The following is an 18,006-nucleotide window of genomic DNA, read 5'->3' on the forward strand; positions in this document are numbered from 1 at the left end:
TTTAAAATAATGTCTTTTTAATTTATTTACATCGATCTGACCGTTGGGCAAGGAGCGTGTTCTGGTTGGAGAGACATTTCCTGTTGGACTGAGGATGTTGATCAGACAGAAACAAGATGAATTCTTAAAATCAGTATTTTATTTTCAAAAGTAAAATGATTTGACCAAACTTAAGTATAAAAACTTAAACTGACTACAATGTCTGGGCTTTTATAACAATATTTAGTAACCATTGATGATGTGCATGTGAAAACCAAATATTCTGCCTCAACTACTGGTTCAACTGGAAACATTATCAGGTAATAATGATGAAATATTGCGTAAATCTTAAGAACATGCAAATGAAAGATCGGGCTTCTAGTTATACGTAGTGGTTTTTCTTGTCGCCCTCTGGCTGATGCTCACCCGGCTCGCTTTTGGAGCGGGACTGAGGCTTGTACACAACCCCAGGGTACCTGAAATGCAGGAGACAGCACATGAGACCAAGGTTTCGTCCCCAGTGATCGACCCTGTAAACGTGAGGTCACTCACTGGAGTTTTTCATCTTTGACCATTTCCTTGAAAGCCAGTGACTTCAGGATGCCTCCAATAACCAGGACGCCCCCTCCTATCCACGCTACAAACAGAGCAGGGCCGAACGTGTATCTGGTGAAGACATATCGCACACATCACCAGAGCAGAACGCAGCATGGGCCTTATGCGACAACAAGCAAAGATAATAGACTTAATGTCCTACGTGGGGATTCCTTGCATTCCTCCACCCATCCCCATCATTCCACCTCCGTAGTTGTTGTTGTAGGTAGACATCGTGAAACTGGACACAATCTGGTTGGCATAGATTGAGGCTCCTGCAATGCCACACAGTCCTGAAGGGGAGTTATAGGGCGATGTAAACACATGGTCATTTTAGTTCAACTTTTATTATTACAGGCCTTTCAGAATAAAAGCATAAAGACTTATATTATCTTACTTATCTTCTAAGGCTTTTCCACATCCACTTAATGTACAGGTATTACTGTTATAAATCTGAATTCTTATGCTCACCTGCAATGATGAACATGATGCCAGCAGTGAGGCTCATCTTGGCCTTTGTGCGGTCCTCCATTGTGTTCATCGTCAGGCACTTCAGGGAGAAAACTGAAATCACCGCCCCGAGTACACTCAGCACCACACCCACTATCATCAAGGCTCGCACAGCCTGGAAGGTACCTGGTGGACGACAGCCACATACGCAGAGACGTTACAGTAGTAAAGTCCAGTTGGGGTCTCGCATGGCTGTGGTGAGACATTTACAATGTCAGTTTTGCCCCAAGGCAGAGGAAAAGACACCTTTATGAAATGAATCAATGATGTTTTTCCTGTTTGTTCATCCATTTATATAATAATCCGCTACATAGCATTTGTTTTAATGTGAAAGCCTCTATATTTTTTTTAAATGTGCCAGTCAGGAAAAAACATTTTCACCAACAAATGTTCTACGTGATCATGTGATTCAGGTGCGTTGTAGGAACCTGGTGCCTGTGTGATAACTGTGTTGACTGAGCTCCAGCCGGCCTGGTCCAGTACACTGACCAGAATGCACCGGTGCCAGGGCAAATACTGATAAGAGTGGGCTCAACCCAGGAACAAGGGTTTGTATCAGGATGACAAGAGCGACGTTTAAAACATTAGCTGCTCCAAGTAGCTTTATGGCGTCTCTTTAAAACCTCCCACTAGATGAGGCTAGGAAAATGTATTTCAAGATTTCATTAAAAAAGCTTGAAGGGCACTTTAAAGCACAAAGTTGTATTTTTTAACTATGACAGCATGTACATTTGAGAACTAAAGTGGCTCTAGCAGGTTTTATCCTCGTCCCTTTAGCTGTTTTGTATCAAGAGAGAGGAGAAACTTTCTATAAGACATTGTGGACCCCATGAAAAATATTTGAAATAAAAAAAGCATGGCTCTTTTTAAAAAGTTTAATTTCTGCCTAAAAGTATTTAATTCCATTATTGTTACAATAATGGAAGAAAACTAAAAAATGGTGGAGCTCAAGCCTAAAACTTCTCAGTGAGAGAAAGTTCATGAAGCCATGTCCTTTATAATGGACACAGTTTAAGGGTTTTAGGTGTATAACTATTTATTCATATGTACTAAGATATATTGATGTAAACAGACTTAAAGGAGGACGGTTGTGTCCTACCTGTGTATCCCAGGAGTCCGTAGAGCGGGCGGCACTCATTGAATCCTGAAGACGTCGTCTCGCAGTCCTGCCACAGACCTTTGTACGTGTAGACAGAAGTCACCACGTCTCCCTGTCTGTCCTTCACGCTCCAGTTGTTCATGGCCGTGGCCGCGACGAGGGCCGCTGCGCCAATCAAACCCAAAATGAAGCCGCCATTCTGCAGAACCGAAGGTGCCATTGCCTCCGCGGTCAGTGAAAAGAGAGCAGACGCTAATGCCTGGAGCGCAGCTGCATGTGTGGAAGCTGCCAAAGGTCACAGAGGCGTGAGGCTCGGAGCACTCTGTGGCGATGGTGCGTTTGGGGTGGAGGTGGTTTCGGCAGCATGGGCTGGGCCAACCTGTGCTGATAGGCACACCTGGCACTGATGTGAGAATGAGTCAATACGGAAAGTGGATCACCATGGAGACGGTGACTGAACAGTGATGCTGAGTGAAACCGTCTGTCGGTCGGGTTGAGCAGGAAGTTTCCCCATTGCATAGCTGTGCTCCAGTGAATCAGGGCTGGCGACATCCCCCCAAAACATGACCCCAGACCGGTGATGCCGTGGCACCAACGCGCTGCTGGTTGGTGTAATTCTTTGTTGTAATTCAGTCGTATGCTGAGACCCAACGGCTTCAGCCTGAGGAGCCATTCCCCCTTACTAACTGTGACACGGCCTCGTATGATTTCCCTTGTTTGATACGTCGCCTTATCGCTTTGTCAACAAACAGCCCAGTGAGAAGTTTCTATTCTTCTCTTATCAGGAGTCTCGCTGAAAAACACTCACACAGACTCAACGGGCACCAAACAGTAAAGTGAACAGAGAAGTTCATGTCCAGCTCATCAGCTACTGGTTTGCCTCATGTTAATGTCAGTTTGACCAGGAAGTTAAATACAAACACTGAGTCAGGGATGTAAAAACCCAGATTCATTTATTATTAACAGTAAAAGTAATAATGCGCTGATGTCTGACATAAAAGAGAATAAACAAAAGGACAGATTCCCAATACAAACTGCAAAAATAAAACAGTTTCACAATGATGTTATTCAGACTGACATAGTAATGTTGCTGCTTATGAAATGTTTTTATCAATTTATTTGACTTGAAATTTTGAGACGTTCTATTAAATATGCATTACTTTCATTTCAAATTAAAGTGGCCTACACTCTGGGACATAAAGGCCAAATAACTACTGTTGCCCAAATTCAAGAATCTAAAACACAAACTCATATTTCACTGTATATGAAATTAATTTTGACAATTTTGCAATTTTTTTGGCCTTTGTGTGATTTATTATAGTCCCATAAAAATATTTAGTCACAATAGGATGTGTTGGTTTTTAATCAGTTTATTCAGTTTTGTGTTAGTTTTGCACGCTTGGTAAATGTGCAATTCAGATTGTTATGCCTCAATTTTCTTTCTAAAAAGTAAACAAATATGGTGAAAATATATATGGTCTGTCTTCTCGTTCTGTAGCAGAGATCTCTGTGGCGGTGAAATATAAAATAAAAGCCAGTCTTGCTGTGAAGATGTGCTTGTAAGATGAAATCACCGGTTGCTGATGGAAGAGGAGGTTGCGCGCGCAAAACTTTTCCCGTCACACGCTGGAGGCTGGCGAAGTAAACGAATCCAAGCCGCTCTTCGTCATCCCGCCCGGGAAGAGGATATAAGCGACCGGAGGCTGCACACTGGCCGCAGACCAGGCGCTACAGTTACATGGCACCACGTACCCGGGGCCGGACGCCGACGGGTGGGCGTGGGTCAGACCCCCCATGGCCCCAGTCTGATACCCGAGCGCGTGCGCGCCGTAGGGCAGCGTGGCGGGAACCTCCGCCACCCGCTGGACAGCTCCGGTGCTGAACTGCGCCACGGGCTCCAGCAGCGGGAAGGACGACGAGCCGGAGGCGGGAGCGAGCAGCGCCCTGGCTTTGTCCCCCGGGACGAGGAAGGGCTCCACGGAGAATCCCGCCGCCTCGCCGAGCAACGACGGGAGCGGGAAAACGAACCGCTCTCTCTTCACGAGACTCTTGGGTTTGCGCCGCGGTCTGTACTTATAGTCCGGGTGCTCCTTCATGTGCTGCGCCCGCAGCCTTTTGGCCTCGTCGATGTACGGACGTTTTTCCGGATCCGAGAGCAGCTTCCACTCCGCGCCGAGTCTCTTGCTGATCTCAGAGTTGTGCATCTTGGGGTTTTCCTGGGCCATTTTCCTCCTCTGGCCTCTGGACCACACCATGAAGGCGTTCATTGGTCTTTTAATGTGGTCTAAAGGCTTTGCCATTTCAGGAAGTGGCACATTCACTAAAGCTCACTGATCCCACTTTAAAGTAAGTCACCTCTCCGAAAAGATCATGCTCGTCTCGTGCGTAAAATGGAAAAGATGGATCCGGTTAAAAAAATACCGGGCTCTGAGTTAAGAAAGTCCGCGTCCCGAGCGACACGGCGGCTGAAGCGTTTGCGCTAAGTGGGAATGAAAGCCACATAAGTTGGGAGGTTGTTATGGATAATTCGGTGCATGTCAACCACCGCACGCGCACCGCACCACTGTCACGGCGCACCAAGCCAATGGGAGCGGGAGGCGACTGTAATCCCTTCAGAAAAAGTGACTGTACAACATTTCTGAAGGTCTCTCCAAGCTCAGCTGAGACACGCGCAGGCAGGCAGCAAACGGGGAAGACAGCAATGTGCAGCCTTAACGTGAACTTAAAAGGTAGAAATTCAAAGGGTTAAGGACCTCTGAAGGTAAGTATGAACCTAAATCGCACGTGGGTCATTAGTGGGAGAGCTGAACAGCTCTCACACTATTGTTATCTTCGGTCTTTATTATTATTATTATTCTTCTTCTACTTATTCCGCCCTTTTTTTGATTGCTATCTACTTTTTAACGCTTCATCGTAGAATCGTCGTTCAACTTTCTAAACGTGTGTCATCTTTAGGAGATGTGGGCTATTACTTTTTATGTTTTCAGCTTTTCAACTTTTAATGTTATTCAACTTTTTTCATCGTTTTTTTATAATGGTCGTCTATGGGAATCATCGTTCAACTTTTTGTCAACTTCCCTCTTTTCATCAGCGTCTATCATCGTCATACTTTGGCGTAGAAACGTCATTTCAACTTCAAAAGCGTCCATCATCGCTCAACTTTCTCCTCGTAAATCAGCGTTGTCGTATCTTCTATACTTTTTGACTCGTGAACGTTCAAATATGGTGTGGTTTTTGTTAAATTTTCAGCTTTTCCATTAGTGTGTATTGGGTCAGTTAGAGTGCGTGATGTCACAGCTACAGTGAGAAGGTGCGCTTTTTTAAGACAGAACTTCTGTCTCTAACTTGTCACTACAGCCACAATTTTTACACTATGAACGTAATTATTTCACTAAATCGTAGTCATACTTGTCTTCTTTCTAATGATGTGTCTGGCTTTACCCTCAGACTTATACTTTAGTCGCTATCGACCTCAAAGCACAGAGAGATCCTGAAATTCTCCCATAGACTCTAATGATAATTTTTGGCAGACGTCTGGAGAAAAAAAAGGAGGAGACATATTTTGAAATTGCGACTGTGGCTACAAACGTTTGTCCTCAAACATAAAATTCACACCATTTGCTCATTGAAGCCTTGGGACTCGTAAAATGAAATAATTTTTGTGATAACTATCATGGTTTAGCTGGAACAAGCCTGTTTATACAGGGTGAAACTCTGCTTTTACAGAGCAGAGTGAGCCTGATTTTCCCGCCTTTCGTCTCCATGGCGACGGCGCAGCTGCAGATTTCACTGACAGGTCAAACTCCTGATGCTCAGTGTAGGCAGCAGTTTCATGCTTATTACTGATTACTCAACTACACTATTGGATTGTGTAGTAATTAAGCACACACTTCCTCTAAATCCTTTCAAAATAAAAGCACCAAGCCAAATAATTAGCTTTAATAGCAATATTTCTGCTTTTAGATGGGTAATTATGACTATTTAAAGATACATTAACAGTTTAGTAATTACCCACACATGCTTCCTATACGTCCTTTCAAAATAAAAGCACCAATGCAATTTATTAGCTTTAGCTGCACTGTTTTTGCCTTTGAATGGTTAATTATGATTATTTAAAGACTAATTAACAGGTACGCTATTACCCCCACACATTTCCTCTAAATCCTTTCAAAATAAAAGCACCAATTACAATTTATTACCTTTTAATGGCAAGATTGATTAGAACATTTCTGGTTCTGAATACTTACCAATTTTTAATGAGACTATTTAAGAGTTCAGCAAATAACCACTCACACTTATTAGGGTGCTTTTATTCTGAAAGGGCTTAATCTAATTTTTTTTGCTTTAATAGGGCTATTCTTGCTAGTGAATGATAAATTATGACTATCTAATGACTATTTTATAGTTTAGTAATCACTCACACACAACCTCTAAATCCTTTCAAAATAAAAGCAACAATGTAATTTATTACCCTAAATGGCAAGATTTTTGTTTCTGACTGGTAAATTTTTAATAGTTATTAAACTATTATTTTTTATTTGCTATTATTTTATTTTTATTTATTATTTAATTATTTACAAATACTTTCTTCAAATTAAAAAGCTAGTTAGCTAATTCATGATTGTCAACTTTTTAATATTTGACATCTTTTTACCTTGGTCAACTTTTGAATCATTGTCATATTTTTAATCTTGTCTTAGTGTGACCATGGTCATCTTTTTAATCATCATCTTTTTGATCGCCATCTTTTGTCATCGTTTTAATCTTTGTCAACGTTTTCTTGTTTTCATCGTTTTCATCGTTTTGCCGTAGTCAACTTTTGGACGTCAGCAGCTTAATCAGCGTTTGTCATCGTTGCGGCAGCAGATCAGCTCTCCCACGTAATTTCTCGAGAAATTACTTTTTCTAGTTTGATATGTAACCAACTTATTTTCATTCTTATTAAGCCAGGATTATGCAGATACTGAGGTGAACATCCTGCTAAAACCAGATCACATGAAGTGGAATCCAGTGGAATTATTAAAAAATAACACATCTGAAAACGTTATTGTTTATTTACCATCAAACTCTAAACATTCTTTCGAAGCTTTCTCGAAGGAATACAAATCATGCGGTAAATACAGAAGCAAAAGGTACTATTAAAAATTACATTAAGAAGAATGGATAACATTTTTTAAATAAAAAAAATTAATTACTATCGTCTAATTACATGATCACTTTTTGATCAAGCATTTATTTACATAAAATGATACAATATAACGTTTTTTCACTGCTACTCACTAAATACAGGCGCTTATGGGAAATAACAGGGTGTTTTTGTACAGCGTTTTACAAGAAGGAATTTAACACTATTCTAAGTGTATAAGTGGGCGCTTCAGGGTCCAAAATGGCTTCTTTAAACAGGATTATTACCATGACAGAAGCTTGATGTGTTTCTCCGCAGACAGACCTGTGGTGGTTAGTTGAATCTCTGGGTTTAGGTTTTGGTCACAGTGATGAGTCCAGATATCAGCGAGTAGGAGGCCTTTCTTTCATTTACCTCCCACAATCAAAGACACAGCAGGCCTCTCTCAAAGCAAAATAAACGAACATAAAGGACCCAGCGGCGCCCACTGCATCGGTGGTGTTGACGATAAGGCGTATTTTTCCCGGGTTTCCTCGGAGCAGACAGGCCGGAGGGATAAAGTGATTGACAGCGGGGGTCAGGACAGTCGATCTGTACCCTCGCTGCTGTGCTGTTATCTGCTGGGCTGTGGCTCCGGGTCCTGGCACCCCCACCACAACCACCACCACCACACAGAGATGATTACATCCACAGACGGACAATGCTTTCAAGGGTTTTCAACAATGTATAGGAAAAAACACAACAGAGGGAGACAAACATGAAAGATGGGGGGAAGTACATAGAAATCATCTTTTCCTCTGTCATTTGCCAAGATTTATTTTTATTCTGCCCACAACGTGTTTTGTGTACTCGCCGGTGTTTGGTGTGACTTCTGAGAAAGGGCAGCGTTTCAACTCTGCAGAGATGAGTGGGGGGAAAATGGGTAATAAGAAAAACTGCCAGCAGCACAAAATGGCTGTCGTAATCCGGTTATCCCCCGGGCTCTAAAGATACTGGTCCTCTCCTTAGGAGTCTATCTTTTCTTCTTATGTCAAAACTGTCCTCCATGCACTCAGGTGGATTAAGGAGTCACACTGTAGAAAGAAATTGACAGGTACAAAAAGACCTGGGGGTGAAAAGGAAATGAAAGACGACACAGAGAAGCGGGCTGGGGGAGTGTGCCAGCGTCTGACAAGAGGAGACTCCATCAAGTCAACACAAGACATGCTCCTCTCTGCATTAAGTAAACAATAACGGATTACGCTGATTACTGATTGCATATAATCTACATTTAATGACCGTCCTCAGGAGTGTGACACATTGAAATGGTTCTGATAGATTCTGGGTACATCTGGAACTGCTACATAAATGATCCAGGTATAAAAAATAAAAGGGAATTCAAATATCTGACGACCGTGAATCATACAAATGTCTAATATTATGTTATTTCAGCTTCTCAGTAATAATCTTTGTGTGTAATAGTGAGTTGAATTTTATTTAATATAAGTTTCCAAACATTAAGCAAATAGAAGCAGAGGCGATGAAGGTCAAACATCTCATTTACCTGATTAGAGTTTTTCGTGAAAAAAAGTGACTTTTACCTCAAGAAAGTCACTTGAATGGAACAATTTTTACTAAACCTGAGCTGCAGTGCATATGTTTTTCTACCAGTGGTCTGGAGAATGGGCTCCATTTGATTCTGTGCAAAGTTCAGAGGCGTTCCTACTTTAAATTCTGTCACTTCAGCTCCTAATAAATACACTGAAATCCAAAAACTGCATTGAAGCCTAACAAGACTTTCTGACAGTCCTGAACAGTCCATTAGGAACATTTCATGGGGAAAATCCCAAAGATTTTCAGTGCTCTGGGGGGGGGATTTCACTAAATCTTGTGCTTATTCTTGTGATACTTAGGAAAAGTAAAGCGGTTTTAATAGCTTTGCTCCTGACACATTGATGGTGGTATATGCTTTGGGCCGTTGGCAGATAGCTTCAATCCTGAGAGGTGTGGAGGGAGAGAGAGAGAAGAGAAACAGATCTGCTCCACTCTGCCTGCTTCATAAGGCCCATCTAGGCTAAATTAATACACTTCCTCCAACATCTGAGGATAAACTGGGGCGACACACACATATTATCAGCCAACTTGTACAAGAACCGAGTCAGCAGTCATTGAGATACATTTGCAACCAGGCATTTGTCAGCGACTCAGTGGCACAGAGGCAGGAGATTTAAAATGTCCTGCAGCAAATTAAGGTTTGCTTGTAAAGTAACAGGTGCCAGCTAAGCAGGGGGCTGCTTACTTTAAATGACAGCCTGGTTAAACGGGAGTGAAGAGATGGAGGGAGGAGGAAACTAAACCAGTAGCTGGAAGCATTTTCAGATTTTGGCAACAAAAAAGGGAAAACCTTTGAATTTCTCAGTTGAATTATGAATATTTTCATTTATATTTATATTTATATTTTATATTTATTGTGGTTGCTTATTCAGTCAAATATAATTAAATTGATGAAAGCTGGAAACTTAATTATTTTACTGTTTATGCATTTTAACATAGATGCATGTCAGCTGTCACATACACAATAGCTAACAGGTCAGGTCAAAATGTAAAGCGCTGCACAAGGCAGAAACAGACTAACAATTAAATTACAAATAATCTAAAGTCTGAACTACTAAGAAAGATAATGGTGAGTATATATACAGACACAAATTTATTAAACAAGTTCTATATTACTATGATAATAGCAAATGTGTTCAAATGATGTTCTTTAAGGGCATTTTGCTTTTGCTTATGTGTTGAATAAACTATGTTGTGACCATTTCAAACGGCAACACGTTTAAACAAGTAGCCTCAATGGAAAAAACAACAACCCAGAGTTGTACTACCATTCTAATCCACAAGAGCTCAGCAAAGCACTTTTTAAAACTTCTGCAAAGGAGCAATTATAAGTCAAATTTTTACTCTTCTTCGACACAGTTATAAACATGGAAGTAGCCGACCTTCTTCTTCTCTAGAATGTCTTACAGTATTATCTGCAGAAACAGACTTTTGTAAAATTAAAATAATTGGGCTCGTCCGGGATTTGAACCCGGGACCTCTCGCACCCAAAGCGAGAATCATACCCCTAGACCAACGAGCCACATGCATAAGCGGTCTGCATTAGCCTTTATATTTATGGTCATATAACTCTATTATTGCTATACTGAATTGTATCGTTAATTATTAAACTATGTATATGCAAATAATTATTTTCATGTTTTCAAGCTGGTAGGTTTAGTGCTTACAATGCAATTACCTTTAATTTTCAACTAAAGATTACTACTCAAGTTCTCAAAATAAAAACATCAGAAAGATAAAGGCAGCATTTGGAGAGATGGAAAAAAATGATGAAGAAATGATTCGCTGCGTAATCTGATACCAGATCTGAAGCTGCTATTACTGAGTGCTTACTAATTTTAAGTAAGAAACAGTTGCCCTTCTCTTATTTATCCTGTTATTTGGGGGCTTTCACGATCTTACATGTGTGCACTTAACGAGAACGTAGATTTTTTTCTTCTAATGATAAAGAACATAAGGCCATAACAATAACGACGTTTACAGATTTTGTTAAAGCAGCTGATGCAGTGACAGCAGTGATTGTGTAGGGGGCTGACGTGGGGCTGCTGCTGCTGAGGCCCGTTGCATTGTGGTCCGTGAGCCAGAGGAAGCTGCCGCACCGGAATCTAAAGAATTTGAGGTGTCCGCCAAGTCTGCTGTTCATCGTCAGCTCGTCTTTCTGTGTCTCTCTCCGGGCGGACGCTGGGTAAAACTGCTTGTTCCTTCACTTTACTGGCCACCCGCCTCGTTCCGATCGACAACGGGACCGTTACGCGTTTAGCAGTAGCGTTACATCCTGCACGGGAAGCTGGTTAGTTAGCTAGTTAGTGTTTAACGCTGTGCTAATCTTGGTCCAGTTCACTGAGCAGCAACGTTAGCTCGCTTGGCAGATACATTTGATTTGGGCTCATCGCTTATTCTAACAATATTACCACCCAACACATACTGCATCAACCCATCTCACACCCAGTTGCTTATTAATGTTATCGGTTCGATAGGCGTTGCTGATTCTAACAGTGTATTAGCTTTAGCTGGTGATGTATTATTATTACCGTTATATCAAGGCTCGCGAAGCGTTGTGAAGTGTCTCAGACTAGCTTCTAAACCAACTCAGACGTGATGAAACTTTAGACAGATCGTATGTTTTAATGTAAGAACAACATTGTCTATCTGGCAGGAAATGAGTTCTTTGTGGTGAGAAACACACACACACGCTTAAACTAGACTTCCTGTCTCACACTACTGTAAGTAAGGCTAGATGACTGAATTAGCCTGATCTGTTGTAATTAATGTAGTTATTTATCATGCTTCTGTCTTACAGGATTAACAAAGAGCAAAAAATGTCTCAGGCTGATAAAATGAAGGTGAGTTTCTGAAAACCTTGACAGCACATTATATCTGAACCCATAGAGTAATGCAGTAATACCAGATTCCTGCCTCTACTTCCGTGAGTGTTTTCCAGTGTAGTGGCTTGGTGTTAATAGTCATAAGAAGTTATGCTGAGACACTATCATTATGTTTTTATCTTATCTCTGTTAAGCTCACTTAATAGTTACTTGAATGTAGGGTCTCCAGGCAGCTCAGAGTGCTGCTTACCAGCCTTATGATGCACTCACGTTGCTTTACGCTGGTTAAAAGGCCTGAAGACAGAACAAGAATACAGTGCTTATCAGTCCCAGCCGCCATGACCTTTGCTAAAAGGACAACATACTGTAGGAACGATTTGTTAATGAATTTGACAGTGAGGCCAGAAAGGCTAAGCTAAATAAGGAACAAGTAATTTGCTACTGTCTAGTATTATCACAGGGCCTGTTACAGTAGGTAGCTGTGTGTAAAGAACAAAGAACAAACACTGGAATCATGGACAAAAGGGCCTTTTGCAAATAAACTGCAGAGAAGTCACGGTTGTCCTCCTAAATACCACAGCTGTTCATGAACAGATGTTACCTAACAGATGATGGCCGACAGTAATACTTAAGTCATATTTCAATGTTAGGATGACCTAACCGCCTGTACCCCCGTTAATCTTTAAAATCGTAATAACCTGATTTCATTTGAGTTAATTGTTCCATTCACTTTTGACTATACTATTGGTGGATTTTTTTTTCACAGCAGGGCCAATTCACCAACCCTGAGACCCCGGGGTATGTTGGATTTGCTAATCTGCCTAATCAGGTTCATCGCAAGTCGGTTAAAAAAGGATTTGAGTTTACATTGATGGTGGTAGGTGAGTGCATCATCATTGTTATGTCTATTTATGTATTATTGTTTTGTTAATTATTGTTATTGTTTTTTGACTGTGGATGGGACCTGGTCGACTGTGTGAGCCTCTGTGCTTATTAGTGAGTGAGGAGGGTCTTTGAGCACTGCTCATCCTTTAGCTTTAAAATAAAGTGGAGAGGAATGCAGCCTGTGGGCCTCGAGGGGTTGTTTCACTCTGTGGACGAGGCCTGCAGGGCTCACTGCTGCTAGAATACTCTTTGAGTGCTTATTTAACCTTCTCTGTGAACTTGCCTTTAAATAATCAGCGTTTTCCTGTACATATCTAAACCTCCCCCACTAACAGAAGTAATCTGTAAGTAGTAAGCTCAGCACTATCATGAACTGAAAGATGCTTTGGTGTTGGAACAAATCTCTGAATGAAAATTTCTTTAATAGAAAATGTCTTTGATAGATGACGTTAAGAGTTATTTTCTTCATTGTTTAATATACTGTTATCTGCAGTGCAGCTGATAAATGTTTTATTTTCTTGCTTTTTTTTGTTTTATAATGATTAAAAGGCTTAACCAGACAATATTAGTGAATTGTTTCCAATTTAGTCCTGTGCTTTTTATTAAGACTGAGCACTGAAGAAACAGTTTGCACCAACAAATGTTTGACCCGTGTTGTTTTCCTATGCTGTTAAAAGGTGAATCTGGACTTGGAAAATCCACCTTGATCAACAGTCTGTTTCTCACTGACCTTTACCCTGAGAGAGTCATCCCTGGAGCAGCAGGTACACACACACACACACACACACACACACACACACACACACACACACACACACACACACACACACACACACACACACACACACACACACAGATCATGGTTTTAAACTTGTTGAACAATATTATGGACTAATAGCTAGTTAATTTTCTTCCTTTCAAACAGAGAAAATAGAGCGGACAGTTCAGATTGAAGCCTCAACAGTAGAAATTGAGGAGCGAGGAGTGAAGCTCCGTCTTACTGTGGTGGACACACCAGGATACGGAGATGCCATTAATAGCCAGGACTGGTATGTTGATGTATGATGATGAAGAGTATTTTTAGCTTTGAATCACCCACTGCTATTCATGCGAGATAAAAATGTTATTAGGTGCTAGGTTTATTTTTAACTTAAAAAAAAATAGACAGTTAAAAATAAACTGAAAATCATTATGATGGCAGCAGAGGAATTGTACATCTGAGTCTTTAACTTTAGTACAGAGTCAGGCTTTAGTACAGAGTACTGTTGGACATATGTGACTATTTATGTTTTTTCTTCCAGTTTCAGCACCATCATCAGCTACATTGATGACCAGTTTGAGCGCTACCTCCATGATGAGAGCGGTCTAAATCGTAGGCACATTGTTGACAATAGAGTTCACTGCTGCTTCTATTTCATCTCCCCACTTGGTCATGGGTGAGTTGTAAAATCCATCCATGTACATGGATTATGCTGTCTTATGTTAATCTCAAGAGAGTGTAGTAACACTGGGCTTTCTGTTTGTTTTAATGACCACATTTTGCCTCTTTTATCTTTATCTTTTATCTTTATCTTTTCCCTCCTTGTTCATCAATGCTCATTTTAACCCTCTTTTTTGGCTTCCTGTCTGAGCAGCCTGAAACCTCTAGATGTCCAGTTCATGAAGGCCATTCACAATAAAGTTAACGTGGTTCCTGTCATTGCTAAGGCGGACACATTGACACTCCGAGAGAGGGAGCGACTTAAGCGCAGGGTGAGAATAACAGAGCTCTTCATTGTTTGGAGAGGGCTGCAGTTCCTCAGATGAACCATGCGTATCATGTGCTATATTTAACCACCAGCCTAGTGATGAAGCTCAGTGTGGGCTTTAATTAGGTTTCTAAAAATCTCACTAAAAAGAAAACAAGATGTTTTCATTTGATCACTTAGCCGATATTGGCCTCTTGTTTTTGAAAGATTTTGGATGAGATTGATGAACATGGGATCAAAATCTATCACCTTCCCGATGCTGAGTCAGATGAGGATGAGGACTTCAAAGAACAAACCAGGATCCTCAAGGTAAATGCTCCAATTCTGTTTGAGCTTGAGAATTTTATTTTTAAGCACATGGACATGATCCATTAAAAGTTAAAACCATTAATGTGAGGCTTTGTTTAGAATTTATTAGTTGTGTATGTGGGTGGTGGAACCATGTTAACATATATATGGGTGACTACTTCTTTCTAGGCTAGCATCCCGTTCGCAGTGGTGGGGTCCAACCAGCAGATTGAGGCCAAGGGGAAGAAGGTCAGGGGCCGCCTGTACCCCTGGGGAGTGGTGGAGGTGGAGAACCCGGAGCACAATGACTTCCTCAAGCTTCGGACCATGCTGATGTGAGCATTGTTAGTGGTAGAGAATTATAAACCCAAAAGGTAGCACCTACTGAAGTTCCATATACAATAATAGCACGACTGTCGGGGCAATGTGGTCAAGACAACAAGTGTGTTTCTTTTTTTATTTTATTTTTTTTTATTATTAATAATGGATGGCTTTTCTACACCACCACAGAACCCACATGCAGGATCTACAGGAAGTGACTCAAGACCTGCACTATGAGAACTTCCGCTCGGAGCGCCTCAAACGGGGTGGCAGGTTGTCCTCCCATGGTTATATTCTGCCTCTGTCTCCTGCGTACGTACCTGTCTGTCAGCTTGCTTCTCTGCACCTCCCCCACCTCAAACTGCGCCACTATGACAAGAAGATATAGCAATACATAATGTAGTGTGTCATTAATCTTAGGAAGCTACCTTTATCAAGTCAATGCACATAAGCAATGACCAAGGAGGGTGGTCATGAGTCATAAGTAGTTATTTTAGGTAATCCAGTCTCAACTTGAACTGTCAGTTCTGTAGTACAGTAGCTCTAACTTTTCATTTTGCATGCAAACTTTATCAGTTAGGCTGTGGTAATCAGGCGAAACAGAATTTAATGTTAGAGAATCTGTAGAAGGTTTAAACTAGATAGATGTGTGCCATTTAACATAGTGTGGAAATATCATCACTTAACCCTCAATGTAGACCAAAACTACTCTTTTAGACTTTCCTCTAAAGCCGTCCCAGGATAAGGGAGTGGTTTTACACTCTTCCTATCGCCTCGCCATCTGTCCAGTGATGGCTGTCTGGTCTTGATTTGTCCAATCCCATGAGTGGACTGTGGAGGTACTGTTTTAGTTTTTGTTTGGGGGAGGTAAAGCTGTGCCCCTGACTCTCATACCTGCTGCTTCCCTCTTAGTCGTCCTGCTTTCATCTCTTGGCTGTAACCTGGTGTAGATTCCCACTTTTCTCTAGTGATCTTTTCCATCTTCCTGCAAAGAATAACTCCACTAACTGACTAATTCTTTGTACATTTTCATAGTGTGGCTTATGTCCTTATCTAATCCTACTTAAAATAGTACATGCACTCTTGACCTGCGCGCAAACAGTTCTCTATAATGCTTCATGAATCTTAAATAAAAAAACATTTGATTGTGCAATCAAGGTTGGTAAAAATTGTAAAGCTTATTAAGGCGCATGAGAGTAATACAAAGTAACTTTAATTGTGTAAAATGATACAGGAAGGGGCCGGAGCCAGAGGAAATGGACAAGGATATGATCCTCCAGGAGAAGGAGGCTGAGGTGAGTCATTTTAGACGTCTAATTTTCTCTGAGCAAATTGAAACGATGGTTTTCCTGGCTATTAGAGAAGATTGATAGCTCGCATGTCTGTGCGTCTAAACTTTAATATCCAGTAAGGTGCTGGTAACTATAAAGGTGCTGTGGATTTGTATTGTTGAGACACAACTGTTTCCCTCTCTGGTTTCAGACTTTAAGTTAACCTGCTGCTGAATTAATGAAATCTTCTCCGTATTCAATATTTCACACACATATACTGATATTCCAGTTGTCCATGTTTTATGTGCAACTGCTGTTCTTTCCTTCCTGCTCTGTTGCACAGCTGCGACGAATGCAAGAGATGATTGCCAAGATGCAGGCGCAGATGCAGAAGCAGGGCGATGGAGAGGGAGACGGCCCCCATGTGTGAAGGTAGGAGTAGGAAACTCCAATGCAGTTTACCTGTACTCTACAGTAAATGTGTACAAATGGGACTCTTTGTTTTCCGTGACCGTGATTTTAAAAACCAAAACACGACACTACAGTTACAGTTAGATTATCAACATTTACTGAACTTAAAATAAAGCTCAACTTGTTCATTTTCCACTCTAGGTCTTAGCCACTGCCAGAGCTGAACCAGAGGCAGAGCTGGATGATAATGGAGGAGTACAAGCTACCTGGTTACTGACTCAGACTGCTTGCCACTATTTTAATACTGTCCCAAATGGGATCTGGAGTGATTCTTTCTTTCTTTTCTTTTTTTTTTTGAATACATACAGTAAAGTATACGCAAACAGTGTTAGGTTTCTATATTTACCCATGTTTCTATTTCTTCAAATTATTTTTTCATTTTTTGTTTATTAAACATTTTGTCAAGTGACTCGTGTGACCCATCTTTTAAAATGGTGGCATATATTTTTATTATAAACTCACTCGGATGTTCTGTTAATTCTTTTTGTTTGACAAAACCAAAGTATTGCTGCCTCTGTTCAGTGCTTTTAGCCAGAACCATCTCAAAGCACATATGAAAGAGCTTCACTGGGAGATTAATCTACAGTGGAAACTAGCAAAAAGCTTATTATGGCTTTGTCTGAATATTCCTGTTAAACAAAAACATAACTGTAGATCAACTTGTTAATTAGCGGTCACCCTGCTCAGTGTTACTCATGGTTTTTCTTCTGGTGAACCTTTAGGTGTTTCTTAATGCTGTGTTGGGATCATCTCTTCCCTTTCCTGTCCAGATCCTGTTCATTAGTGCAGTTCTCAGATCAGTGTCACCACCCTTTTATTTGTTGTTGTTAAACTCCTTCGAATTTTGATATGGTTTCAACTGTAACGTCTAACAGTCTTCCTGAAGAGCTGACAGATGAAGGACCGATTAAATGAGGTGCTTTTAACTGTGACACGCCTCTATTTGGTGCTTTTGGTAGATGTATCTACGTTAATTTCCTATATAGTGAAAACTGATGAAGTCATAGTGTAAAATGAAGTCAGGTGCCAGGAAGCATGGATATTTTGTTTCATTGAGATGCTCCAACTGCTGAATACTTTGTGGTTTTTCACCACCACAGAGGTTTAAAGTGGCCCAATGAGGCCAGTGTAGCCAACGTTTCCCTTACCAGCCAAGATGAGTTCTTGACATTCCTTTTTGTGCTGTTTTTATCCGATATTAAAGTACCAAATATTGTTCTTAATGCATATATTGTAATAAAGGTTTTATTCAACTTAATCAAACTGTGCGGTATTTTTTTGTTTAGCATTCTCATTA

The 18,006-nt window shown here is 40.8% G+C and overlaps 3 protein-coding genes and 1 non-coding gene across 6 annotated transcripts; 1 reads left to right on the top strand and 3 right to left on the bottom strand.

The window, feature by feature from the left end:
- Positions 1–121: 121 nt before the first annotated feature.
- On the bottom strand, positions 122–2,446 carry cldn18 (claudin 18). Its single transcript, XM_029132577.3, has 5 exons — positions 2,183–2,446; positions 1,045–1,209; positions 737–866; positions 532–645; positions 122–455 (listed from the first exon to the last, which is right to left on the bottom strand). The coding sequence occupies exons 1-5, from the start codon at positions 2,400–2,402 to the stop codon at positions 362–364; spliced, it is 723 nt and encodes a 240-aa protein (XP_028988410.1). The 5' UTR covers positions 2,403–2,446; the 3' UTR covers positions 122–361.
- Positions 2,447–3,044: 598 nt separating this feature from the next.
- LOC114844902 (transcription factor SOX-14) lies at positions 3,045–4,800 on the bottom strand. Its single transcript, XM_029132578.1, has one exon. It carries the CDS (start codon positions 4,480–4,482, stop codon positions 3,802–3,804), a length of 681 nt encoding a protein of 226 aa, XP_028988411.1. The 5' UTR covers positions 4,483–4,800; the 3' UTR covers positions 3,045–3,801.
- Positions 4,801–10,350: 5,550 nt separating this feature from the next.
- trnap-ugg (transfer RNA proline (anticodon UGG)) lies at positions 10,351–10,422 on the bottom strand. The gene has a single exon. It is a non-coding gene; the product is annotated as a tRNA-Pro (tRNA).
- A 506-nt stretch (positions 10,423–10,928) lies between these two features.
- Positions 10,929–17,962, top strand: septin2 (septin 2). 3 transcript variants are annotated; one of them, XM_029131810.3, is made up of 13 exons: positions 10,929–11,085; positions 11,701–11,743; positions 12,492–12,606; positions 13,288–13,374; positions 13,536–13,659; positions 13,912–14,046; positions 14,245–14,362; positions 14,566–14,667; positions 14,836–14,981; positions 15,157–15,279; positions 16,202–16,262; positions 16,582–16,670; positions 16,851–17,962. In XM_029131810.3, the coding sequence occupies exons 2-12, from the start codon at positions 11,720–11,722 to the stop codon at positions 16,666–16,668; spliced, it is 1,122 nt and encodes a 373-aa protein (XP_028987643.1). In that variant the 5' UTR covers positions 10,929–11,085; positions 11,701–11,719; the 3' UTR covers positions 16,669–16,670; positions 16,851–17,962. The 3 variants fall into 3 exon arrangements, with proteins under 3 accessions (XP_028987643.1, XP_028987644.1, XP_028987645.1); XM_029131811.3 differs by having other exon boundaries at positions 12,495–12,606; XM_029131812.3 differs by having other exon boundaries at positions 10,930–11,085; positions 15,157–15,240.
- Positions 17,963–18,006: the final 44 nt, after the last annotated feature.

This window comes from Betta splendens, chromosome 17 (genome assembly GCF_900634795.4).
Source record: "Betta splendens chromosome 17, fBetSpl5.4, whole genome shotgun sequence".
NCBI lineage: Eukaryota > Metazoa > Chordata > Actinopteri > Anabantiformes > Osphronemidae > Betta > Betta splendens.